General features: G+C 42.6%; 1 protein-coding gene and 1 long non-coding RNA gene across 2 annotated transcripts; both read right to left on the bottom strand.

Moving 5' to 3' along the window:
• Positions 1-3,719: 3,719 nt before the first annotated feature.
• On the bottom strand, positions 3,720-13,743 carry rsl24d1 (ribosomal L24 domain containing 1). Its single transcript, XM_078530360.1, has 6 exons — positions 13,560-13,743; positions 8,404-8,517; positions 8,235-8,307; positions 6,518-6,581; positions 4,591-4,676; positions 3,720-4,421 (listed from the first exon to the last, which is right to left on the bottom strand). The coding sequence occupies exons 1-6, from the start codon at positions 13,638-13,640 to the stop codon at positions 4,348-4,350; spliced, it is 492 nt and encodes a 163-aa protein (XP_078386486.1). The 5' UTR covers positions 13,641-13,743; the 3' UTR covers positions 3,720-4,347.
• A 1,576-nt stretch (positions 13,744-15,319) lies between these two features.
• LOC144668178 (uncharacterized) lies at positions 15,320-26,251 on the bottom strand. Its single transcript, XR_013573435.1, has 3 exons — positions 26,154-26,251; positions 18,769-18,997; positions 15,320-15,895 (listed from the first exon to the last, which is right to left on the bottom strand). It is a non-coding gene; the product is annotated as an uncharacterized LOC144668178 (long non-coding RNA).
• Between the last annotated feature and the right edge of the window lie 495 nt (positions 26,252-26,746).

Raw genomic sequence — 26,746 nt, 5'->3', positions numbered from 1 at the left:
TTAACTAAGACCAGCTAAACAGCCTTCCTTACACCTGGATTCCAAGGAAACCTTACAAGGAACCATTACGCAATCTAGTCTGTATTCCTTGGAATTTAGAAGGTTAAGGGATGATGTGGTTGAAGTTTACAGGAATATTAAGAGGAACAGGTAGGAGAGATAGAGACATAACATTTCCACTAGTTGGGGAGTCTAGGACAAGGGGACTGGTCTAAAAATTAGAGCCAGACCTTTCAGAAGTGAAATTAAGACACTTATACACATAAAGGGTGATAGAAGTTTAGAACTCTCTTCTGCAAACAGACATTGATGCTCAACAATTGCAAATTTTAAATGTGAGATTGATAGATTTTCTTTACCCAAAAGGATATGGGGCAAAGTTGCAGGTCTCGCTGAATGGCCAAACACGCTGAAGAAGGCTTGACTCCCTCTTAGTTAAGGCCACAGCTTCCCTCTGTGCATCTCTTGGGCCCATCAAGGCAATCATTGCTGCCTATTTGCGAGTGGCAACCCTAACTGCCTTATCCTGCTCTCTCACTGACTTTCCAACTCAATGCACACATTTAGGACTAATCTTTCCAATCTCCTTCCCATCCCACTCATCCCTCCCAACATTGACCCCTGTGCCATTGGATCAGCTATCACTGCCCCTTTTTGCATCTCCCTTTAGAATATCGTTTCACCTGCGAACAAGGCCCTAGCCATCTGTGAGCTTATTATGGATGTAAACAACCACCCACCTTCAGTCTCCCTTTTCTCTCTAAAGTTCTTGAATGTACTGTCACCTCCTAAATCTGTACCCATCTTTCCATGCTCGAATTCCTCCAGTCAGGGTTTCTCCTCATAACACTGAAAGTACCACAAATAACTTCAGAAAATACATTCTATGCCCCTCCTCATCCTTCTTGATTATTTATAGCCTTCGATTGTGGATTACAGCATCCTATTCCAGCTCCTCTCCTGTGTCATCAAATTAGGTGGGGCTGTATTTGCCTGGTTCGATTCTTACCTATCCCACTATCCCGTCATAGCCAGAGAATCACCTGCAATGGCTTCTCCTCCCACTCGTATCATTATCACTGGAGTCCGCCAAGGAACAATCCTTACCCGCCTATTTCTCATCTTTCAGCGACATTGTCTGAAAACACATCAGATTTCACATGTACGCTGACAACACCCAGCTCTACCTCACCATCACCTCGCTGGGTTCTTCCATTGTTTCTGACTTGAAATACTGCATGTGCAACATCCAGTACTGCATGAGTAAAATTTCCTCCAACTAAATATTGGGAAGACCCAAGCCACAGTCCATGGATAGTGAATGTAATTCTCTTTCTGTACAAGATGGACAGAATTGTAGCAGTTCAGAAACTCACTCTACAGCACAAACCTATTGACCTGCATGTATAACCATATTGTCACATGATACTGTATATATACTTGAGCTAAAGTCAATGCTACATTTAGCTTTGATGTCAAATGTTGTGAAAAATCGTGACAACTGGAATTTGGACAGGAAGTGTGCACATACACAAGATTTTAAAATACACTCATCGATTTCTGGTGATCCTGCACATGGGGAGTCAAGATCAGGTGTAGTCTTCATTTGAAGCAGTGTCAGAGGATGGGCAAGAATTTAGTTAAGCAGCATTGATGCAATTCAGTTCCCATTAAAAGTCTTATGTTCTGCTTTATTTTATATACTTTGATTCAATATTCTTAAGAGTTAAATACCATCAGCCTACAATTTGGAAAGCAGATTAGTAGCGTAGGAGTATAAATTGAGGAGCTAGAAGACAAAGATGCCACTGGGCCACGACTGATGAAGGGGCACAATTTCAAATGTGACTTTACATAGGCAGCGTTCATTAATGTGAACAAAGGAACTTATGACACAAAATGTTATTAAGATTTGATTGTGAGTAATATGCCTGGAAAATGAATCCTTTGGGGAACATTATACTGACTTATTTTCCTTTAAGCCATATTTGAGAGGAAAGTATCAATTTGTCAATCTCATCTGCACTACGTGAAAGAATTGCCCAACTCCTTTAAAATCACCATCTCCAATTATTCATACTAATCACATTGTACATTCTTCAAGAATCTTCAATAATGTACAGGACTGGAAAGCATTAATTTGGTCCATGTGTTAATGACCTGGAGCTTGCTGCCTACAAGGGTGGTAGAAGCAGAGGCGATGAATGATTTCAAAAGGAAATTGGATGGGAACTTGAGGAAAATAAATGGGGATAGAGTGGGGGGGAATGGGACTGGTTAGATTGTTGTAAAGAGAGCCAGCATGAACTATATGGGCCAAATGGCCTCCTCCTGTGCCATAATGACTATGACTCTAAAAGCTATGCAACGTTATCCTTTCATTCTCCCTTTTCACCTAATCATCACTACCAAAGACACATACCCTTCAGCATATGTCGGACATTACAGACAAGTTGATTAGGTCATTAAGCCTCAAACCTTCATTTTGTCAATATATGCTCATGCTAAAGGCCTTACTGGAAAACTCCCAATATTAAGTCACTTGGTCACTCAAGAGAGCCTTGGCATAGAGCAGACACATTTCAATTCAACCCAAGCAGCAGCAGCAAACAATTCTGCGGATACACAGCATTAGAGAGGGCTTATGTAATTCTTGAGGCAACTTTCCAATCCGCTTTTCCAATTCCCCAAGGTGATCTTTAATGCTCCAGTGAAGCAATGCTTGATCTTACTTCCAGAAGTGACAGAACAGTTGAACCAAGGTGGAAATAGTCTTATTCGCTGGCAACCTTCACCACATGCTTTCCCTGGATGAAAGAACTTTTATTTTTGAAAATTTATTTTTCAAATGATTGCAATTGCTTGGAACAAGGCTGCAATTAAGGGAACAGTACCTGAAGCAATATGTAGGTTATCTTTCTGTAGTCAATGCATAACTTATAACCTGTACTACATGAACAGTTTAAAAGAATTGTCAAGGCTCACTACTCTTACAGTAAAATAAAGAGGTGATCAAAATATAACAAGGTCATTCTCATCTATTTGTAAAGCAGTCAGCATCAATACAAGTTTGAATGTGTATTTCATATAAGTCATACAAACATACCAATTTGGTGCAGAGTAGCCAAAAATTTCAGAACCAAAGTATGCTGGAGATATTAACAATTCGATTTCATTGTAAATGAATAAATACTAATGAAATGAAATCCAGTAAATAAATGCTTAAAATATTTGTATGTTCAAGTTTTGTTTTTATTTAAGCAAAGCATTAAAGTGATCAGATTATGAATGATAATTAATCCAAATTTTTTTTTAGTGCTGTTGGTTTTTGCTTCATTCTAATGCAATGACCTTGGACCTAAATCAAGCATGCACGTCAACCCCTCAAACAGTATCCGTGTAAAAGCCAACCACATGACTTTTGGCCTAAAAACTTGTTCTCAAAAATTTGACTTTTACACTAGCATATGCAGCATTTAAAATTCAAACAGCGTCTCATTCATCTGGCTGTTTTTTAAGAGGCTCGTGTGGAGCATAAATGCTGGCACAGACCAAATGGGCTGAATGACCTGCTTCTGAGGTGTGATGTAGCTTAATGGTGCAAATGGAAAAATCAAATACAAGCCTTTAGTTCCACTACCCAATAAAAACAGGAACACAAAATATTTGGACAACTTAATATCCACATCACAATTTCGCAGATTAACACGTCTACAAGCTTTTTTCTAAATTAAATATATTTATTGACAGGATTTTTGCATATCAAGTTTAAAGCAACCCACATTTAAAGTGGGCAGGTCAGTCAACAATTTTTTTTATTCCAATATATACGTCACACTTCTGGAACAGAAAACTTTTATCATTAGAGAGGAAAACGAAAACCACATCAGATTATTCATATTAAAGCAGAAGGCTGATCTCAATTGTTCTGCATATTGGACAGTTTTCTTCATTCCCACTTTCGTATAAGTGGTATTTTCTTGCCGGAGTTTTACGAGGAGGATGATTCAATAATCCTGATTTTTTTTCTAAAAAGGCAGGTAACGATTCATAAATGGTACAACAAACGATACCATGAGAGTCCAAACTATAGCGTGTAGGCCCTCACAATTTGACCCATGAGCCTGATTAATCTCATACACCAAATCCAGGTAACTGAATTTTTATTTCCACCTACATTTCTTTTGCACTGGTTTGTACTGCTTGAATTTTGGGGATCTGGAGGTTTGAAAAGTGGTTACTGGTGGATAATTCTAAAAATTGTTAGTGTCCACAGGTTGCAAAACAGGCAAATTAATGGGATGTTTATGTATTCACGTATCTTGTACATTCCTTTCTGGGCAACAGTTAAGAATCTTCTGCCATTTCTAAATCTTCTTGTAAAGTATGTACCATCTTCTCTTCCAATTTCCTTGGTGTGTCTGTTAAAAGAAAATATCAGAATTACAAATGATCAAAACAGAACATTAAAACAGATGTACTTCTAAACCCTAAATAAGTTTTTAATTACAGACTGCAGACATTTGATATGTTAGGGCTTATAGGTTTCCTTTGTACGCCATGAATATCTAAGCAATCCCAGTCCATTACCTGCATGAGGAGCCTTGATGAGATGGATATTCTGTTTGACCTCCTTGATGTCTGCCTTTGTCTGTAACTCTTTGCTTTTCTTCAATCTTGGACAAAAAGCAGAACATTCATTACATCAGCAATCCTGCTTTATTAAACACTAATTTCCAACAAATTAGATTTCAGCTGCATACCGCAGCTGATCTTCCACAGCCAAGGCTCAAGAATCAAAGAGAGAACAGGCATCAAATTAGAAATCAAAATAAGTGTACACAACAAGCATGGTTACATACATAAGATCACAAGAAATAAGAGGAGTAGGCCATTTGGCTCATCAAGCATACTTCACCATTCAATAGGACTGTGGCTGATCGGATTGTGGCCTGAATTCCACTTTCCTGCCTGTCCCCAATAACCCTTAACTCCCTTGACAATCAAAAATCTGTTTAACTCAGCCTCCACTGCCCTTGGGGTAGAGAATTCCGAAGACTAATTATCCTCAGAGAAAAAATGTCAGCATCTATCCTGTCAAGCCCCCTCAGAATCTCATATGTTTCAAAAAGATCACCACTCATTCTTCTAAACAACAATGAGTACAGACCCAACTTGCTCAACCATAAGACAACTGCTTCTTCTCAGGAATCAGCCTCATAAGCCTTCCCTGAACTGCTTCCAATGCAAGTATATCCCCCTGAAGTAAGGAGACCAAAACTACACACACTACTCCAGATGCAGTCTCACCTATGCGGTGTACAGGTGTGACAAGACTTTCCTGCTTTTATACTCCATCCCACTCACCATAAAGAGCAACATTCCCTTTGCCTTCCTAATTACTTGATGTAACTATGTTAACATTTGTGATTCATGTAGCAGGATGCCCAAATCCCCCTCTACTGCAGCACTCTCTCCTTCTAAATAACAATCTGCTTTTCTATCTTTCATACCAAAGGGAACAACCACACATTTTCTTATATTATACACCATCTGCCATTTTTTTGTCCACTTCCTTAATTCAGAAATAATAAAAGATTATATTTAGAAGACGTTTCATCAAATATACCTAAAGACACATTCAACTTTGCCCTTAATCTAAATTTATTGACAAACATTTAGCATTTTCCCTACATAATGTGAACACTCACCTTTACTATAAATCTACTACAGCATGGACTCAATTTGGTCTATTTCCATTTGATTCAAATCGCCAAAAATTCTTACTCTCGTCTCTCCTTCCCTATGCAAACCTCCCATATTCATCAGGCAACCTGCTCCCAATGTTTCGTCTAAGATGCACGGCCATGCAGCATCCAAAAGATCCTCGCACAGAACACACAAAAACAGCCCCCTTTAGGGCAAGTAACTAGGGTCTGTGGTAGCCTTTTCATCATAGTTACAAGATTATAGGCTCAGGGTCCAGTCCAACATGTAATCTAGATTGGCACTTTAATGGAGTACTGAGCAAGTCCATTTTCCATGAGAGGGTAAACTGAGGTGCCATTTATCTGACAGGTGTATATAAACGATCTTATGGCACAAGTGAAAGAGGGGAAAGTTCTCCTGGTGCCCTGGCCAACATTCATCCCTCAACTCATGCCACCAAGCAGATTAACTGGTCATTAATCTTATTTGCTGTTCATCAAACTTTGCTGTGCACCCAGTACAAACTGGCTGTCACATCTGACTACGTAATCTTGATTATACTTCCAAAGTAATGAACTGGGCATGAAGAATTTTGAGGCATGATAAATTGTCACCAGAGGACTGTGTGGCCTCTTTCTTAGCTGTATCCATCCATGAAATACGATATAAATGCAATTTCTTGATTTGCAATCACCAGAAATATACACAGAAAACTATTTTAGGACAGGAAATTTTAACAAGTGGGTTAAATTGTAAATATAAATGTTGCACTTTAAAACATATTTAAAATTCTCAAGTTCACACTCACCTGTTCATAATAAATCTTGCTTGACGTTTCTGTTTGATTTCCTCAACTTTTTGCATTGCCACCACTGTTGAACATAATTTCATCGTTAATGTAATGAAAACATTACATTTTCTCAATGGCCTCAAATAAATATAACTGGAGAAATAAAAGTAGATTCTAAAAGCTACTTCACTAAAGCCAACAAACTTTAACACCCCTTTGCCAGCAAATGGAAAGATGAGCCAAGGGCCCCCCACTGAATATTCAATTTCAACCACTGCTCAGAAGTGCACACATAGACACCCGCTAAGAACAGATGTGATGCACCCACTGTCAAATATCCTGCTGAAGCAAGGTCTAAGCTAGCACATGAAGAATGACCACTTGGAAATGGTACTAAGAGGACGACCAGTGCCTCCCAGCAGACTTCAGTCAAGTCATAATGGGGTGGGGAGAGAAATTCGTTAAATAAAACCATCAATCCAGATAGAAGGCATTTCCCTGAACCCACACCAGTTTTCATCCACGCGTGCGAGCACATGCACACATGTCACTGCCAGATTGCTAAGAGAATCTCCATTTTTCATGTTTACAATGTAAGATCTATAAAACCGATGATCTTAGTAAAACCAGGCTAATTCCTTCTGGCACAAAATATAAGCTACATTTGTTGATTCAGCATTCTCTCCATTACTGCTGCCACCATGTAATGTTCGTTATTTCTAAAGGAAGAATCTAAGGAAAACTAACCAGCGACTTCCCATGAGCTTAATATGTTTATTAAGGAAAGTTTATTTCAACATTATGGTGGCTTTTCTGTACTGAAGTGGTAATCTTCAAAAAAAATGAGCTTGCACTATGCTGAACCCAGCAATTCCTTACAAAGTATCATAATAAAAAAACTGCATAACTACGTCAACTCTATGCCTTCCAACAAAGATAAAATCCACTAAAATATCAAAGAAAATCATCTATTGTGCAGAGCAGTTAGATTCTTTGCTTGTGTATGAAATACCAATGCAAACTGATGCCTATTATACACACACACAATATATATATATATATATACACAATATGAACATACAAATTAGGAAGAGTAGGCCATTCATCCCTTCAAGCCTGCACCACCATTCAATAAGGCCATGGCTGATCTCATTGTAGCCTTAACTCCACATGCACCCAATAATCTATGACTCCTTTGTTAGTCAAGAATTTGTCTACCTCTGCCTATGTACCCCACTTAAATATGCAGTACCATACTTTAATAATCTATGGGTAGACAATGGAGAAACAGCTTCCGTGACTAGCCTGTGATATCAACGACATTTCTGGTAAGTTAGATTTTTGTTGGGTTAAAAAGTTTTCACCCGAGGCACACATCTTTAACGCAGTGACCCCCCCTGGCCCTACTCCTCACATCAGATATACAGAAACTCTGGTACGCCACTGTGCACTCATCCACTAGCTTAAGACCATCACTGATGAAAATGTATCTGAAATGTCGGATAACATTTCCACTTCTTAATTATTTATTCAGTTAAAAGGTTTGCTTCAGATTTTCCCTTCAAATGCCACTTTTGTTACTGTCCCTTAATCACAGAGGTTAATCTAACATCAAAACAGAAATGGAGATTCCACTCTAAATAGGCTGAACATCTCATCAGATCCATCAAAACTACTACTGTAACCTACAGATGTTCAATGTATTCATAACACAAATGCCACAAGAGCTGCTTACCTGACTTAGACCACAGCTCTCTCTGGTACTTGACAGGCATATTCCTGCGTTTTTCGAATTCAAATGAGTTATCCTATAAATAAAAGATTAAATGTCAAGATCATCAAATTAGAAATGGAGTACAACGGAAAGCTGGACTGCAGTTTGAGAAAAGCTGCTTCTTACGCACCACAGTCAATTCTTTGCCAGCTGATTTCCGGAAGGCCTTTGTCCATCTGACCTTTCTTGGGTTACGCTTCTTCTTAAAACTCTTATGACACTTTGATCTGCAGAATCTGAAAACCTGGAAGATAAAGAAATTTAAATAATTACTGGATTTCATGCAGTGTTACTCACAGAAAGTCAGGACAAAGTGAATTTCCCTTAGAGAGCATCAGTGATGCTGTAGACTCAGGGGCCTGCAGTTTGACACTTCCAAAACACATTTAGTGGTAAAAGTGAGGTGTAGGCATGACCATGTAACACGTAACTTTATAATGGAAACAACCCAATGAGATGTCACCTGGCAGAACAGCAGAATGGCGATGAGTCCCACAAGAGGAGTGCACGATTTACAGAGCAAATTTTATGATGTTATTGATAAATATATAATAATGAAATTGGAGTGTCACTTTACCTCATCTCCCATCTAGGTCAGGCAGGCAGGGCAATTGGATAAATAAAACATGAAGGGCACTTAATCTCAAACTAGGCACAACAGCTTGACCAAGTTCAAGAATTGAATGGACTGAGCAGAAAAACACCAAACTAAACTGATTCTTCAGCAGCTCAGCATTTAAACATCTCAACTGCCATAGACAAACATCTGGGAAATACTAAGTTTACAGTAGTTAACTAACATAAATTTATTCACGTTTCAAACAATGTTCAAATAAGAATGAAACGTCATGTGATAAACTGATTGAGTGTTTGGATTTTCCCTCTATCTATAAGAACCCGATATATTAAAAGGATATTCTGAGGCCAAGGCAGATTTCACACAATGCCATGTTGCCCTTAAATAAGTAAAAAGTCAGGCGCCGCAACAATCTGAACTTCAGAAAAACTCGCTGCTCTACAACAACAAAATACAATCTGAACACACTGTGTTCTGCAGTACAGGCATACCACATTGATTCTTTTTTGTGGGGGAGGGGGGTTAGAACAGAGGAAAGGGAGATGAGATCAGCTTGTTCATGTGCAGGTATGCCTGATCTACATCAGTCCTGACAATGCTGTGCAGAGGCCTCAACATCAGAGACAATGATTACAATAAAGTGTAAAGAGCAGGGATACTAGAGTAATTAATTAATTAAATAAAATATGATAGCAATGGCAGGACAGGTGATGTGTTGCTGCTGCAGCATGTGGGAGCTGATGGACACCAAGGTGATCCAGAGCAAACACATCTGTAATAAGTGTTTGCAGCTTGAGCAACTTTCAATCCGAGTTTAGAAGTTGGAGCCGGAGCTGCAGACATTGCGCCACATTCGGGAGGGGGAAAGTGACCTGGACACTTTGCTCCAGGAGGCAGTCACACCGCTCAGATTAGTTAATTCAAATTTTGTCTGTGATCAAGGGCAGGAGGGTGTGACTGCAAGTGAAGCAGGTATGAAGATCCAGGGAGTAGCGTCCGAGGAGCCTCGGCTCCTGGAAATGCAACTTACAAAGTAAAAGGATATGGCAGCATTGCAGGGCAGCTGTTTAGGTAATAACATCCAGAGTGTTACAGGGAGGGACAGAGTGTACAAACATTAAAAAAAAGCAGCAAATAGGGCCAAAGGGCGAAAATATTATAAAAAGGCAAAATTGATGGCTCTTTACTTAAATGCACGTAGTATTCGGAACAAAATTAATTAACGGCACAAATAGAGGTTAATGGTCTTATAATGATCTTATAGCCATTACGGAGACGTGGTTACAAGGAGGTCAAAGCTGGGAACTAAACATTCAGGGGTATGTGACTTTTCGAAAGGACAGGCAGGAAGGAAAAGGTGGTGGGGTAGCTTTGTTTGTACAAGATGAAATAAGTACAATAGCAAGAAATGATCTTGGATCGGAAGATGTAGAATCCATATGGGTGGAGGTAAGAAATAACAAGGGGAAGACAACACTGGTGGGAGTAATCTATAGGCTTCCTAACAGTAGCTATACTGTAGGAATAGAATAAATCAGGAGATAATGAGGGCATGTAAAAAGGCAGTAATCATGGGTAACTTTAATCTTCATGTAGATTGGGAAAATCAAATTGGCAGAGGTAGCCACGAGCAAGAATTCACAGAGTGTATTCGGGACAGTTTCCTAGGACAATATGTTGCAGATTCAAACAGGGATCAGGCTATTTTGGACCTGGGAATGTGTAATGAGGCACACTTAATAAATGATCTCAAAGTAAAAGATCCCCTTGGAATCAGTGACTATAACATGGTTGAATTAAGTAGCGTGGGAGTGAGAAACATGGGTCGGAAACAACTATGCTAAACTTAAATAAGGGTAATTACAAAGGAATGAGGGCAGAGCAGAGTTGGCTGGAGTGAACTGGGCAAGGAGTTTAGCAGAAAAGATGGTTGATGAACAATAGCAGGCATTTAAGAAAATAGTCCGTGATTCACAACAAAGCTATATCCCAGTGAGGAAGGAGGAATCTAGGAAGGGGATAAACCAACCATGGTTAACCAAGGAAGTTAAGGATAGTATCAAAATTGAAAGAAGAAGAAAAACATACAATGTGGCAAAGGTTAGTGGTAAGCCAGAGGGTTGGGAAAGTTTTAAAAACCAACCAAAGATGACCAAAAAATAAATAAGAGAGAAAATAAACTTTGAGGGAAAACTAGCAAGTAATATAAATAGAACCATAAGAGCTTTTCTAATCTATAAAAAGGAAAAATGAGGCCAAAGTGAACATAGGCCCCTTAGAGAACAAGGCTAGGGAAATAAAAATGGGGAACCAAAAAATGTCAGAGGAGCTGAATAAATACTTTGCATCAGTCTTCAGGGTAGAAGACACTAATAGCATTCCAAAAATACTAAATAATGAAGGGGCAAAAGCAGGGAGGAAATAAATACAATAACTATCGCTAGAGGAAAAGTACGAGGGAAACTAATGGGGCTAAAGGCCGATAGGTCCTCCGGACCTGATGGATTGCCTCCTAGGATATTAAAGGAAATAGCTACACAGATAGTGGATGCACTGGTAGTAATCTTCCAAAAATCCTTAGATTCTGGAAAAGTCCCAGAAGATTGGAAAACTGCCAATGTAACGCCCTTATTCAAAAAGGGAGGAAGATACAAAAAAAAGGTAACTATAGGCCAGTTAGCTTAACATCCATCATTCAGAAATTGTTCGAGTTTATTATAAAGGATGTAACAGCAGAGCATTTAGAAATGCATAATATAATCAAGCAGAGATAGCATGGCTTCATGAAAGGGAAATCATGCCTGACAAATTTATTAGGATTCTTTGAGGAGGTAACAAGCAGGATAGATAAAGGGTAGAAGCGTTCAATTAGGAACCGCACACAAGGCTACTTAATAAGAGCCCGTGGTGTTGGGGGTAGTATATTAGCATGGATAGAGGATTGACTAACTAATAGAAGACAGTTGGGATAAGGGGGCATTTTCAGGATGGCAACCTGTAACTAGTGGAGTGCCACAAGGATCAGTGCTGAGGCCACAATTACTTACAATATATATTAATAGCTTGGATGAGGGAAGTGAATGTTTGCGGATGACACAAAAATAGGCAGGTGGTGAGGATGACACAAGGAGTCTACAGAGTGATATAGGCAGGTTAAGTGAGTGGGCAAAAACTTGGCAGATGGAATATAATGTGGGAAAACGTGAGGGTATACACTTTGGCAGGAAGAATAGGGGAGCTGAGTATTATTTAAATGGAGAAAGACTGCAGAAAGTTGCAGCACAGGGGGATTTGGAGGTCCTCATGCATGAATCCCAAAAAGCTAACATACAAGTTCAGCAGGAAATAAGGAAGGCAAATGGAAGGTTGGCCTTTATTTCAAAGGGAATGGAGTATAAAAATAGGGAAGTCTTCCTAAAACTATACAAGGCACTAGTTAGACCACACCTAGAATACTGTGAATAGTTTTGGTCCCCTTATCTAAGGAAAGTTATACTAGCATTGGAGAAAGTCCAGAGAAGGTTCGCTAGGTATGGAGGGGTTTTCTTATGATGAGAGGTTGAGTAGGTTGGGCCTGTATTCATTGGCATTTAGAAGATTGAGAGGCAACCTTATTGAAACATAGAAGGTTCTTGGAGGGCTTGACAGGGTAGATGCTGAGAGGTTGTTTCCCCTTGTGGGAGAGTCTAGGACCAGAGGGCATAATCTCAGAGTAAGGGGGTAGCCCATTTAAGACAGAAATAAGGAGGAATTTCTTCTCTCAGAGGGTAGTCAATCTGTGGAATTCTTTACTGGAGAGGGCTGCAGATGATGGGTCGTTAAAGTATATTCAAGGCTGAGATAGACAGATTTTTAATCAATAATGGAATCAAGGGTTATGGGGAAAAGGCAGGAAAATGGAGTTCAGGATTATCAGATCAGAGCAGACTCAATGAACCCAATAGCCTACTTCTGCTCCTACGTCTTATGGTCTTAAAACATATATTTTCAGGTCATGGGCAGATGCAAAATAAATTTCTAACTGTACACCAAGTGCCAGCCATGGCTCGGTTTGTAACACTCCGGCGTCTGAATTAGAAGGTTGTGTTTACCAAGTCCCACTCCAAAAGCCTGAGCATACAAATCGAGGCTGACATCCAGGGTGATACTGAGGGAGTGCTGCACTGTTGGTGCCGCCTTTTGGATGAGACTTTTAAGCCAAGGCCTCTGCTCTTTCACGTGGATGTAAAAGGTCCGGTTGCCCTATCCTGAAGAAGAGTTGGGGTATCATGGGCAACACTTTAATCCTCAATCAACATCATACAAAAAAAGATTATCTGGGTCATTATCATATTGCTGTTTGTGGGATCTCGCTGTGCTCAAATTGGCTGTTACATTTCCCACTTTAAAACAGCGATTCCAACTTCAAAATATACTTTGCCGGCCGTAAATCCTTTGCGCACATTCTGCTGTCGTGAAAGGGGCTATATAAATGCACATGTTTCTAACTGCTACCCGTGACCGAGCGAAGGCAGCAAGAATTCCCCACAGCAGCTCTAATCGCTGAGCCCATTTCGCCCGCATCTTTCTCAAGCAGGTCCGAGCCTCCATTCGGCAATAATATCACAATGTACCGCGGGGTTAGTGAGAGAAGCCGCCGGTTCCAGGCCGACAACCTGGGCCTAATCACTCTGCCTCTCCCCCCCGCACCCCCCCCCCCCCCACCTCACCTTACAATCGTTGCGGACAAACATCATCCCGTGGCCCGGATACACCGGCGCCGAGCAGAAATAACACTTCTCGATCCGCATTTTCCCTTCGGCGTGTGGTTTAACCGCGCGGTTCGCCGACACCGGCCTCCCGCCGCCCTGCCTCGCAACAAAATGGCGGAGCCACACATCGGACAGCCGGCCCAGAAGACAGCGCCCCCAACCGGCCCGGAGGACCACAGGGCAGCGCCCCCAACCGGCCCGGAGTACTATACGACAGCGCCCCCAACCGGCCCGGAAGACCACCGGGCAGCGCCCCCAACCGGCCCGGAGGACCACACGACAGCGACCCTAACCGGCCCGGCGGACCACATGACACCGCCCCCAAATGGCCCGGAGGACCACAGGTCCCGGAGGACTAAAGGACAGCGCCTCCAACAGGCCCGGAGGACTGCTCACAGGTTAGCGCCCCCCCACGCCCTCTCTACCCCTCCACCGCTTCAGGTGCTGCTCTATCCCAGTAGATCAATTACAATTCGTCTGATTCTTCAGTGACGAGTTGAAAATGTTCTATAATGTAAACCGGACTTTTAAAAACTCTGTTTTACAGATACAAAGCTGTTTTTGCCCCTGAGGTTGTCAAATGAATGACTTTCTGTTGTTACCAAGAGGCAACAGTAGAATTCAAGCAATGGTCCATCTTATCTGAGTTTTGACTTTGTAAAAGAATAGCAACAAGTTTGGTGCCTCTGTCGCTTTGTGAAATCTAGTCCAGTATTGTTGCAGACAGACAAACACAGTAACCATGCAGAGTTGGAAAGATGCAACAGTCATACTATAGCTCAGGCAACCTCAACAAGCCCATAACTCAACAAGGCAATAACCACAGCCAGATGGATGGGTGCAAATAATTGGACACATTTGACTCTTTCAAATGTGTACAATGTGTCTCATCCTGAATCATAACTGATGCCGAGAATCAATTTGAATTATTTTACTGTGTGTAAACTGACACTGGTCTAATGTTTCAAGGGATGATTAATAGCATGATCTACGGTCACTGATCCTAAATTATTGTTACATTATTTAAACATTGTGGTGAAAATTAAGGATGTTACACAAACATTTGGAAAGACTGTCAAATCCCCCAAAATAGGTATACCTGCTGCAAAGAGCCATGTTTAACATAGCATTTGATGCTCCATGTATGTTAATATTTACCTGATATGAGGATATCAGCCTCAAAAATGCTCTAAGGAGATGCCTGAATCCTGCCTTTTTAATCAGAAAGTGTTCAACTCCCATGAGATTCTCCAATCAGCCCTAGTAGCGAGTTTCAAGTTTGCGAATGAAATGAACGTGTAATTTCACAGCAAGTATTTACATAATTAATAAAGTTTGTGCACTAAATTGTTTTTAAAAGCAGCCAGTGTCTAATTAGCAATTCACTACACAAACTGAAATAAGAGTTGCGCTTAACAGTTTATGTTTCACAAGAACCGGGGGCAGGTGTTGAGTGCTCACTGTTTAACTCCTTTCAAGAGAAACTTGAGCTTAAAGTCAGGTTCACCGTTCACAGGATGGAATTAAGGAAAGAGTACTCTTGAGGTTGGATATAAGTACCATTAAGTGCCATGATAAAATTCATTTTATTATACTGCATCTTTAGCCATTCTTAATCGGCTGAATTAAAGAGACACATGGTTATGGATTGATTATCTGTCGTGGATGGAGCCATTTGTACCAAATGGACTGCAACAGAAGGCAAATTAACGCTTTGCCTGCACGTCTCTGGCTAACTGGTGGCCGGTGGAATCTAACTGCTGCCAAGACGGAGCTAAAATCCTGTTCAATGGCCTCATGACCCAGCAGCAGCCACATTGATAGCTCCTTGAATCACATTCGGAATAGGACAAGAGAATTAGCTTCAAATTAAATTGCATATAAATTCAAAAAGTAAGTTTTTAATGTACATAAAAGGCTTCCTCCTGATTCAAAACAAAAGGACATTTCCACACGGGGAATTTATAACAGTTGGCAGCCTGTGGTTCTGATTTCTTTGACAGGAAAGAGTTTTCAACCAAGGCTTTTAGTGACGTTGGGATGTGTTGGATTTCTTAGAAACAGCATTTATTTATTGGTCTAAACCATTCCCGTGAGACCACAATCATAACAAGTTATTCAATAACATCCTGCTATCTGAGGTTCATCCACTCTCGGACATTCCTGGGCTCTTCAATTAATCTTGAGTAGTTTTCCCTCAGGTATACTGCAAGATGACACATATTGCCCATTTCTTCCTTCATTAATCAGAGTGCGCTTGACTTCTTCAGCTTGAAATCTCCTCTGGAACACTCCTAAAGATAAAAAAAAAGTAAGAAAAACTGGATTACTCCAAGGCCACTGCATTTCTTACATGAATATTCTGGGGGCTCTTTTCTCCAGGTTAGAGAAGGCTGAGGGGTGATCTAATAGAGGTCTTCAAGATTATTAAAGGGTTCAATTGGGTAGACATAGAGGAGTTTCCACCTGTGATAGAGGCCAGAACTAGACAACATATAAGCGATCTGTGGAAGGAGAAACAGCATTAACATTTCAAGTCTGTGACTTCCTATTAGAACTATTATTGCATTTTATTACACTTTTAACTTTTCCCAATTCTGATGAAAGATTAAAGACCTGAAACATGAACTCCATTTCTCGCTCCACAGATGTTGCCTAACCTGCAGAGTTTATTCCAGAATTTGCTGTTTTTATTTCAGATTGCCAGCATTCGCAGTATTCTGCTTTTTGACTTAAATTTGATAGTCACTCATAAAACCAATAAGGATTCCAGGAGAGACGTCTTTAACCAGAAAGTGATTAGAATATGGAACTCACTACCTACCACAAGGAGTAATTGAGGCGAATAGAATAGAGACATTCGAGGCGGAGCTAGATAAACACATGAGGGGGAAAGAAATAAATGCATATGTTGATAGGGTTCGATGAAGATGGGTGAAAAGAGGCTCATGTGGAGCATAAACATTAGTTTGGACCTGAAGCAAATGACCTATTTCTGTGCTGGAACTGCTTTGTAACTCTATGTAATTTGAATTTCCAGCTTCAGGAGAACTGAAACTCCATCCCAAGCAGAAAATATAAAAATTCCATCTCAACCACACTGGACCAGGTACAAAAAGTTCTCTGCACCTCCTAATGGAACCCACTATGGCATAAAGTGGGTTGAAGAGGACAGAAGGAAATACAAAATAGTTAAATGCTAAGCAGCAGAGGTATAACAAGACCAGAGCTGAAAAATACTTACCATAAAATGCCTATTATATGTTTTGATTATGTAAATAAGAAATGTGAGCAGGAGAGGCCATTTGGCCCTTTGACCCTGCTCTGCCATTCAGTACACTCGTGGCTGATCTCCTACCCCAATGTCATCTTCCCAAGTCAGTTGGTGAAGTATGAAACTAGACACCGATAGCTTTCTTGATAATGGGTTTATTCACAGAATGCAGCATTGCATATGTATACTTCCTACCTACCAAGCCCGTGTCCCAGCAGTCTCTCTTTATAAGTGCTCTAAGTGCTTAATTAAACAATGCCCTTTGCCTGTACATCTTAAAAATGTAACTAACATGTCATTAACATGCGAATCCCAATTTCTCTTAATATCCAAAACCTAACGCTCTCTCCTGAATACATTCAACAATATTACATAGACCAACCATTTCAAATTTAAACCTGGGTGTTGTTAGCTGCCTCTGTAATGAATCATTTTTGTCTTTGTGTGGCAGGAGGTAGAATGAAAGGCACAGGTGCTGTATGGTATCATTACAAGTTAATTGCAATATATCTGTTGTCTGTGAAAGATTGGTGCATAAAAACTGACATATTTACTATCTCCACAGGCAGAGTCATCAAAAGAGGGAGGTTGGATGGACAGCATTAATAATTTCGAGAAAATACACAGAAGCATCTCTTATCATTGTGTTTTTGGACTGGCTTGATTGACAGTTTTCTATTGATGGGCAAATTATACTGCCAGCCAGTTGTTGCATCTTCAATTTTGCTTGAATTGTGTCCAAGGCAATCTTTGAAATCAGTAGGAAAGACAAGAACAATAGACTTACTCACATATAAAGATAACAGAACATTTTGTACATGATTGGATCTTGAACGAAACATGTACTGAACAGACATTTCCAAATACTTAAGCATCGATCAAAATTTGTCTTTTTATAGAATTATTTGTCTTGCTGGTTTCTTTCTGTTTTGGTTTGTTTCTGTGTAATCCCAACTCTCATAAATAAATTTCACTTCAAGTCTTAGCCTAAACAGTATGTTCTGACAGAAATAATTTAGAAGAAATGTAAGTAACTTCTGGTGCAAACTTTTTGTTAGCCTTTGCTATGCTATGTGGTGTCAGCCACAACTTGGTGGTAGCACTAAAATAGAAGCAAAATACTGCAGATGCTGGAGATCTGAAAAAAAACAAAGTGCGGGAAAACTCAGCTGGTCTGGCAGTATCTGTGGAGAGAGAAATAAAGTTAACTTTGAGTCCATATTGGACTCAAAACATTAACTCTGTTTCTCTCTCCACAGATGCTGCCAGATTGGCTGAGTTTTTCCAGCATTTTGTTTTTTTTTCTCTCCGGTGGTAACACTCTTGCCTCCAAGTCAGTAGGTTGTGAGTTCAAGACCTACTTCAGAGATTCAAGGACATAATTCTGGATGGTGCTCCAATCCGGAAGGAGTGCTACATTGTCAGGGGTGCCAGCTTTTGGATCAGACATTAAACCGAGATCCCAGCTGCTCTCGAAGTTGAAGGTAAAGGATCCCACAGGTTTTTATGGTCCCCCACCAGCAGGCTGACAGGTGGGGAGACCTGTAAAATTCCCTGGGTGGCCTTCCCACCCCTCTCCCACCCGCCCCCAGCCTGTCTGCAATTTTATGGGGGATGGATGAGGCCGAGGACAGTCTGCCTGACCTCACCTCAGTTGAGACTCTTAAATGACCACAGGACCCGCTTCTCATCCAGTCTCAATTTTGAGTGGTTGGAGTGGGGAGCAGAGAAGCCCAGCTGGGCACCCTCCTCAGGCAAAAAAGAGGGCTGGCATCTCTCAGGTGCCCCCTTTCCGCACAAGTCTTTCCTCTGTGAGTGCTCCCTTCCCCCACCCCGGCCTCTCCTTCATGACCCCCAACCCACAGGGCCTCGCCTCTCCTCCCCAACACTTACCCGGTCCTGGACTCCGGGCCTTAAAATTTGGGGACTGCTTGTAGTCCCAGTCCTGACCACTGCTGCTGCTGGAGCTCCAGAGTCGATTAAGGGCCGGAAGTCCCATCTCCAATCATTCAATACTCTTCGGGGAGTTAAATGGCTGCGGGCTTGCTGTGATCAGTGGGGATACATTCCCCCACTTCTTCGGGAGGCAGGGCAGGAATTCATTGGAAAAATCCTGTCCATGCTGTTGTTTCAAAGAAAAGCAGCTGCGTTATCCACAATGTCCCAGCCTCTCTTTATTCCTCAATCCACACAATACAGATTATCTGGTCATTATCACATGGCTGTTCTTGGGAGTTTGCTGTGCGTAAATTGGCTGCCGCGGTTCCCACATTTTGACAGTGACTACAGTTCAAAAGTAATTCATCGGCTGTAAAATGCTTTGATCACAAAAGACGCTATATAAATGCAAGTCTTTCTTCCTACTCTTGGTCATGAAGTCAATGGACAAGAATATCAGGCAGGGCATTGTCCGTTCCTTATCACCCATTTTCTACTCCTGCCAAACCTCAGCTTCACCCCTGAGCACAGCAGATGTAGGTCCAACTGTGAAAATTGCAGAAAACATGAATAAAATGGGCGCCTTCTAGATCAACAAAAGTAGAAATCCTCCAGATGATTAACCCATTTATCCAGCATTTCCAGATACCTAACCCCAGTTGATGATTGGAGATGACCATTCTCAATTTGTGAATAAAATTAAAATTGTGTTTTTTTTCAGGAGCTCTGGAAATTAACTATTTTACAATACTCGCTGATCTAACCTATTTCCTGTGGCATTACTCTCAGTTTACCTGGAGCATGCTTATTAGGTTATTAAATTGCCGTGATGTTTAACATGCCTACTCCCTTAAGATCACTGTTTAACTACTGCCTGTGGGAAAGTGATCTAACTGGGCACACACTAAGGCCCATTAGAGGTTAATTGCTTTCACAGAGAAGAGTTTGCTTAGATTTGGCACTTGCTTGCAAAGCCTCACCCCCTCCATCAAGGGATCATTAACCTGAGAATAAATACAATGGGAAATGAGTGGTTTTCTTTTCCCGAGACACTGTGATTTGTTACTGACTTATGAATACAATCTTGGAGTCAATCAGGAGTATGGATGACACTTATGTTGCACATTAGATGGAGACTTTATCCATTATGTATTAGATAACAATACCTCCCATTTATGGTATTAAACACTTCTAGGTTAGATATAGATTTCTGCCAGTCTGAATCTAAGTAATTTCACCCAGCTTGAGGTCTTACAGCACAATTTTGAAATTTGTAACATCACCAGAGTGAAGGATGGAGCAGAAGAGGCATCTCAGAGGGTGATGAAACACAGAAACAGGAGTTTAGTGTCAGCTGTGGCTCAGTCGGTAGCCTTCTCACCTTTGAGTCAGAAGGTTGTAAGTTCAAAACCCACTTCAGAAACGTGAGCACCATAACTTTATTTTAAAAAGCTGGGCTTTTTTTTTGCAAAAATATACTTTATTCATAAAATATCTTCAATCACATTCCAAACCATTTCAAAAACACCATTACAAGGGTACAATCCAGGTTAAACTTTTACAAAATGTATCACCAGGTGCATCAGTACAAACAATATTACAAACATTTACAGCCTTTCATTTTGAGCTGTACAGCCCGAGGGGCTCTAAACAGTTCCCAGTCTCTCGGTGCGCTGTGGCAGAAAGGTCTTAGACAGCGACCCTTCCCCATTGCGCCTTTGCGGCAGCTGCCCCAAGCTTTAGTGCGTCCCTCAGCACGTAGTCCTGGACTTTGGATTGTGCCAGTCCGCAACAATCGGTCGGGGACAACTCTTTGTGCTGGAAGACCAACAAGTTTTGGGCAGACCAAAGAGCGTCTTTCACCGAGTTGATGATCCTCCAGCTGCAGTTGATGTTTGTCTCGGTGTGTGTCCCTGGGAACAGCCCGTAGAGCACGGAGTCCTGTGTCACAGAACTGCTCGGGATGAACCTCGACAGCAACCACTGCATCTCTCTCCAGACTTTCTTTGCAAAGGCACAATCCACAAGGAGGTGAACAACGGTCTCTTCCCCACCACAGCCACCTCGAGGGCAACGTGCAGAGGGGGTGAAACTCCTGGCGTGTAGGAAGGATCTGACGGGGAGGGCCTTTCTCACCACCAGCCAAGCCACGTCTTGGTGCTTGTTGGAAAGTTCTGGCGATGAGGCATTCTGCCAAATGACTTTGACAGTCTGCTCGGGGAACCATCCCACAGGGTCCACCCTCTCCTTTTCCCTCAGGGCCTCTAGGACGTTACGTGCTGACCACTGCCTGATGGACTTGTGGTCAAAGGTGTTTTTCTGCATAAATTTTTCCACCAGGGACAGGTGGTACGGCACGGTCCAACTACTTGGAGCGTTCCGCGGCAGCGTGGCCAGACCCATCCTTCGCAACACCGGGGACAGGTAGAACCTCAGCACGTAGTGACACTTGGTATTTGCGTACTGAGGGTCTACGCACCGCTTGATGCAGCCACACACAAAGGTGGCCATCAGTATGAGGGCGATGTTGGGCACGTTTTTTCCCCCTTTATCTAGAGGCTTGTACATCACGTCCCTGCGGACACGATCCATTTTCGACCTCCAGATAAAGCGGAAGATGGCTCGAGTGATCGCCATCGCGCAGGAGTCTGGAATGGGCCAGACCTGCGCCACGTACAGCAACAGCGAGAGTGCCTCACACCTGATGACCAGGTTCTTACCCGCAATGGAGAGGGAGCGTCGCTCCCACATGCCCAGTTTCCTTTTCACCATAGACACTCGCTCCTTCCAGTTTCTAACGCATGCCCTGGTCCCTCCGAACCATATCCCCAGCACCTTCAGGCCGTCAGCCCTGACAGTGAAGGGGACAAAGGATCGGTCAGCCCAGTTCCCAAAGAACATGGCCTCGCTCTTCCCACGATTTACCTTGGCTCCCGAGGCCAGTTCGAACTGGTCGCAGATGTGGATCAGTCTGCGCACCGACAGCGGATCCGAGCAGAAGACGGCGACGTCGTCCATGTACAGGGAGACTTTTACCTGAGTGCCTCCACTGCCTGGGATCGTCACTCCTCTTATGCCCGGATCCTTCCTGATGGACTCGGCAAAGGTTTCTATGCAACACACGAAAAGAACAGGCGAGAGAGGACAGCCCTGCCTGACTCCAGATTTAATCGGAAAGCTATCTGTTTCCCACCCATTGATTGAGACTGCGCTACTGATGTTAGTGTAGAGCAGTTGGATCCAATTTCGAATTCCCTCCCCAAACCCCATTTTGGAGAGCACATCCACCATGTAGGTGTGCGATATTCTGTCAAAGGCCTTCTCCTGATCCAAGCTGATGAGGCAGGTATCCACACCCCTGTCCTGTACATAGGCAATCGTATCCCTGAGCAGCGCGAGGCTGTCAGAGATCTTCCTGCCTGGCACAGTGCAGGTCTGGTCAGGGTGAATCACCAATTCCAGAGCGGATTTGACCCTATTGGCGATGACCTTGGACAGAATCTTATAGTCCACATTCAACAGTGAAATGGGTCGCCAATTTCTAATTTCCTCCCTTTCCCCCTTGTGCTTGTAGATGAGGGTGATGATGCCTTTCCTCATGGATTCTGACATACTACCGGCCAGGAACATACTCTCGTACACTCCTAGCAGGTCTGGGCCAATCAAGTCCCACAGAGCCGAAAACAACTCCGCCGGCAAGCCGTCGCTTCCGGAAGTTTTATTCTTCTCGAAGGACTCAAGGGCCTTAGTCAGTTCATCAGGAGTTAGCGGTTTGTCCAGGCTCTCCCGCGTACTGTCGTCTAAGACCTCCGTGATAGAGGACAGGAAGGACTGGGAAGCCGTGCTGTCCGTGGGCTTCACGTCATACAATCCGGCATAAAAGGATTTGCTGATCCTCAAAATGTCGGACTGTGATGACTTTACTGAGCCGTCTTCTTCCTTCAGGCTGCTGATCACAGAGCTCTCTCTGTGTACCTTTTGGAAGAAGAAACGTGAGCACGTCTCAAAAAAGCTGGTACTCCAGCGCCATACTGAGGGAATGCTACACTCTCAGTGTCATCTTTTGGGTGAGATGGTAAACCAAGCTCCTGTCTGCCTTTTCAGGTGGGCATAACAGATCCCACGGCATTATTTCAAAGAAGACCAGTGGAGTTATCCCTGGTGTCCTGGCCAATATTTATCCCACAAACAATCTCACAAAGGAAAAACAGATTATCTGGTCGTTATCACATTGCTGTTTGTGGGAACTTGCTGTGTTTAAATTGGATGTTCCCTTTCCTTACATAGAATGGTGACTACCCTTCAAAAGCATTTCATTTGCTGCAAAGCACTTTGGACATCCTATGGTCATGAAAGGTGCTATTTAAATTGCAAGTCTTTCTTTTCTTTTTAAACCATTCAGTCAAATCAGGGTTACATTGCACCTCAACACCATTCCCCTACCTTCCATATCTCACCGAACAAAACTCTTCTAAATCTGAGTTTTGAAATTCTGCATTGATGGTTCACATACTGCATCCAGCAGAGACATTAGAGCCGCATGAGTTGCAGCAAAACTCTTGTGTTCATGTGCAGCACAAAGACTGATTTCATATTCACTGCTGGGAAAGGTGAGCAGGAAAGATCCATCTCTGCACCACCACTATTTCAGCAGTGGAGTTGGCTCCACCAGTGATTAAAGCTTCAGGAGGCAGCATTTTCTCAATCCAGTGGAAAGGTGAATTCCGCTTGTTACAATTCTGCTTTTCTTTTTTTGCTGTCAAACAGGAGCCAAATTACCCAATTACTCAGCAACTTCCCCCCTGTTTGTGATGATAAATTGAAGCATTTGTCAAAGTGTCTCTCACTGGGGTTGGCAGTTTGATCAAATTTATGAGCACAGGGCCACTTCTGGACACAGTGCTTAACCGAAGGTCTGGGCTGGGCTCATTTACAATGCATTTTATCCATGCTACATTGGATTCGAGATGTCTCCCTCAGGAGCTACCTGTTTACATGAAGCTTCGAGTCGACACTGCATCAGATCTATTTGTCCGTACCTGTCTGGTTCACTAATGTCCTTTAGGGAAGGAAATCCGCCGCCCTCACCTGGTCTAACCTACATGTGACTCCAGACCCACAGCAATATGATTGACTCTTAAATGCCCTCTGAACAAGGGCAATTAGGGATGGGCAATAAATGTTGGCCTGGCCAGTGACGGATCCCGTGAATGAATAACAAAAAACCCAACAGGGGAAAAACCATCTGAACGAATTAAACAGCCAATGCACTATTCCAAGGCCCCGAAACGATGCACTACGTTGTTATAAGATGTGGACCACGTGCTCACGATCCTTCACATATTTAATACGGCAGCCGTGCCATTCTGGGAAGCATTAAGCAGACCCCTGGGCCGGAATTTTCTGCGCCCCACCCCCCACCCCTTCCCGCGGCGGATGCGGCAAGATATTCAAACTTCCATTCACTTCGGCGGGACTGGAAGATCCCACCGGCAGGAGGGGCTGGAAAATCCTGTGTTTGGAATTCCTCCCCCAGAGACAAAGGGAACTATAGTGATAAAGTTACCAGAGGCTTTGGGCCTAGGTTGCCTGCTTAACGTCCCAGCTGGGGATGGAATGTGATAAACACGGAGAAATTGGAAGAGGTGGAAATAAATTGCCTTGAAGAACATCAGACATCTTGCCACTGATGGCTCCTTCGAAAACGCCTCCAAATAGTAACTTTTGATGGGAGGGAGGGAAGGGCCAATTTGCCAAGAGGATCAGGAGCAGGTTTACAGGGTCCTAAACTGGGGAGGATGATATGCTAACCTGGTGTCCTCATCCCCTTGCACAACTCTAGCAATTTGGAATTGTCAACACATGGGCTGAATCTTTGCCACGGAAGCAGGGAATAGGAGCCGGCTTTGTTTTCAGGTCAGAAGCCTGCTTCGAGGGTCGGGGTGGTGGTGGGGGGGAGGGAGGTGGCGGGGCTGGGGGAACTGATTAAAGTTAACGTGTTCACGCGGCAAACCATTATTTGGCAAGGAGACGTGATCCCTATCCAATCATGAGCTGTGGTGGGCTCTCGAAACTGGAGGGCCAATCAGAGGCCTCCCAGCGTCAGAGGAGCAGCTGGCTGCAATAAAAGGTCGATGCCCTCTCAGCCACTTTTTAAAAGAAAGCACCCAGACAAATCACTGGGGATGAGGGGGTGGAGGGGGGTTAGCGACTACCCTCTTTGGCTGTACCCTCCCCCAGGCAGGCATGTACCAGAGTGGTGTTTGTTCACAAGATTCATGCCACACTAGAGCCGTTGGTTTAAATGACACAGAGGGCGGATCATCTGGTATCAGCTAGTGAAATTCAAATGATGCAAAAACAAAACTGAATCCATAGATGTGCCCAACCACAACCAAACAAATGAATAGGGAATTGGGCCTTGTTGTATGCTGCAATTTATTCATTTTCTTCTGAGATTCAGCTTAAGCAGGAAAATGAATCAGGCTTTTTCATCCAATAATACATGTCAAAATATCCTTCACAGTAAAACAAATAGCACAGATTACTGAAATTACTGGAGGATCTTGATTCAAATGGCTTGTGACAGCCGGACACACCCTTATATCACATGGTTCTGAGAGACGGGTTTGTTTGTCTAGTAACAAGAGTTTTCTTGTATGCCCCAACAGTCATCGAATGTTTATGAATTTTCCACAAATTCCACTGAATTTCCAAAAGTCAAAACAATTAAGATCAACATTAGCTTCACTATTTTGGAGTTGTGTTCGATTCGAGCTGTCAGATGTTGTGGCGTCTGATGGTAGAGGCTGCAGCAATGATTTTTTTTTTAAAAAGTTGCATCTCATCACCCCAATCCCAAAGAGCAATGCTATTATGATTGTTTGGTAACATGCCCATTTGTGCATAATGCAAAACATCTGCCACAGCTCCCAAAATGTAACTTGGGCAACTGAAAGATTGTCACATCATCCAGGCATGTGACAGCACAAATCCATTTTCAAATTGATACACAGAACAAACTATTGTCTTCAGATATAAAGAATTCTGAAGGGGTCTCTCGTTCAATTAATCAATCTGGCACAATTCTAATCTTTGCATGTCATTTTTCCATTAACAGTTATTATGTGTGTGATCATTTAACTGTTAATGGCAAATATCCTTCCAGTGGTGCAGTTCTGTCTGTTGGTGTTAACATGATTTACCTTCTATAAGCAGTGGACAGCAAAAACAAATCACCACCGTTGTGATCCCTGCAGGATCTACTGATCACTGAAATACAGATTAATGTGGGATGCAACTTCCAGTCAGTTTGTGTCGTTAAGAAACCCTATACTTACCTGCGGAGGTCGGGAACTCTGAACTATGATTCCTGACAAACCTTGGGCCTTCCGCCAGCTGGGAAATGGCCGCACATTCGCAGTTCGGTTATTTGACGCTCTTCAGGCTGAGGACCGGCCCTGCACACCTGCACAGGAGGAAGAACAATGGTGCAAAAAAGGCAGGTCAGATGACCTGATTCGGAGCGCCGTTATCTAGTAGAGGTCCCAGGGACCAGGACACAGGAGGGGGAGAGGGAGAGGTCTAAAAGGAAGTTCCAGGTAAGGGATAAAGCCAGAGGACAGAAATAGGTCCCATGAAGTGAAGTTAAAAGAAAGGAGCAGAGTAATAGGCTCCAAGTTAAAGAAAGAGCTGCAGGGAGCGGACTTGAAGTGAAGTTGGCATGAGAGAAGCCCTGAAGATCTGAGAAGGCAGCCAAAGGTTGTTGACTTTGTGCTGCAGGATGTTGGGGTAAAAGTACCTCTTTGGAGCAGTGGTATTCTGCTTGGCATGGCCAAAGGTCTGAAATTGTGCTTATAATTGGGCGCGCGAGTGTATTCGGAGATCCAAGGGAAAGGAATCTTGGAAGGCACAATTGAAACCCCTGCAAGGT

The sequence above is a fragment of the Cetorhinus maximus genome, chromosome 26 (genome assembly GCF_964194155.1).
Source record: "Cetorhinus maximus chromosome 26, sCetMax3.hap1.1, whole genome shotgun sequence".
NCBI lineage: Eukaryota > Metazoa > Chordata > Chondrichthyes > Lamniformes > Cetorhinidae > Cetorhinus > Cetorhinus maximus.
Note: the sequence above shows the minus strand (reverse complement) of the source record. Positions and strands in the feature narration are given on the sequence as shown.

Excerpts from the sequence above, each read along its gene's own strand:
- rsl24d1 (XM_078530360.1), bottom strand. The coding sequence starts at position 13,640 with ATGCGGATCGAGAAGTGTTATTTCTGCTCGGCGCCGGTGTATCCGGGC. Across the intron at positions 4,677-6,517 it reads GCAAGATTTATTATGAACAG|ATTGAAGAAAAGCAAAGAGT; the intron begins GTGAGTGTGAAC and ends TTTTTGTCCAAG. Across the intron at positions 4,422-4,590 it reads CATCAAGGCTCCTCATGCAG|ACACACCAAGGAAATTGGAA; the intron begins GTAATGGACTGG and ends TTCTTTTAACAG.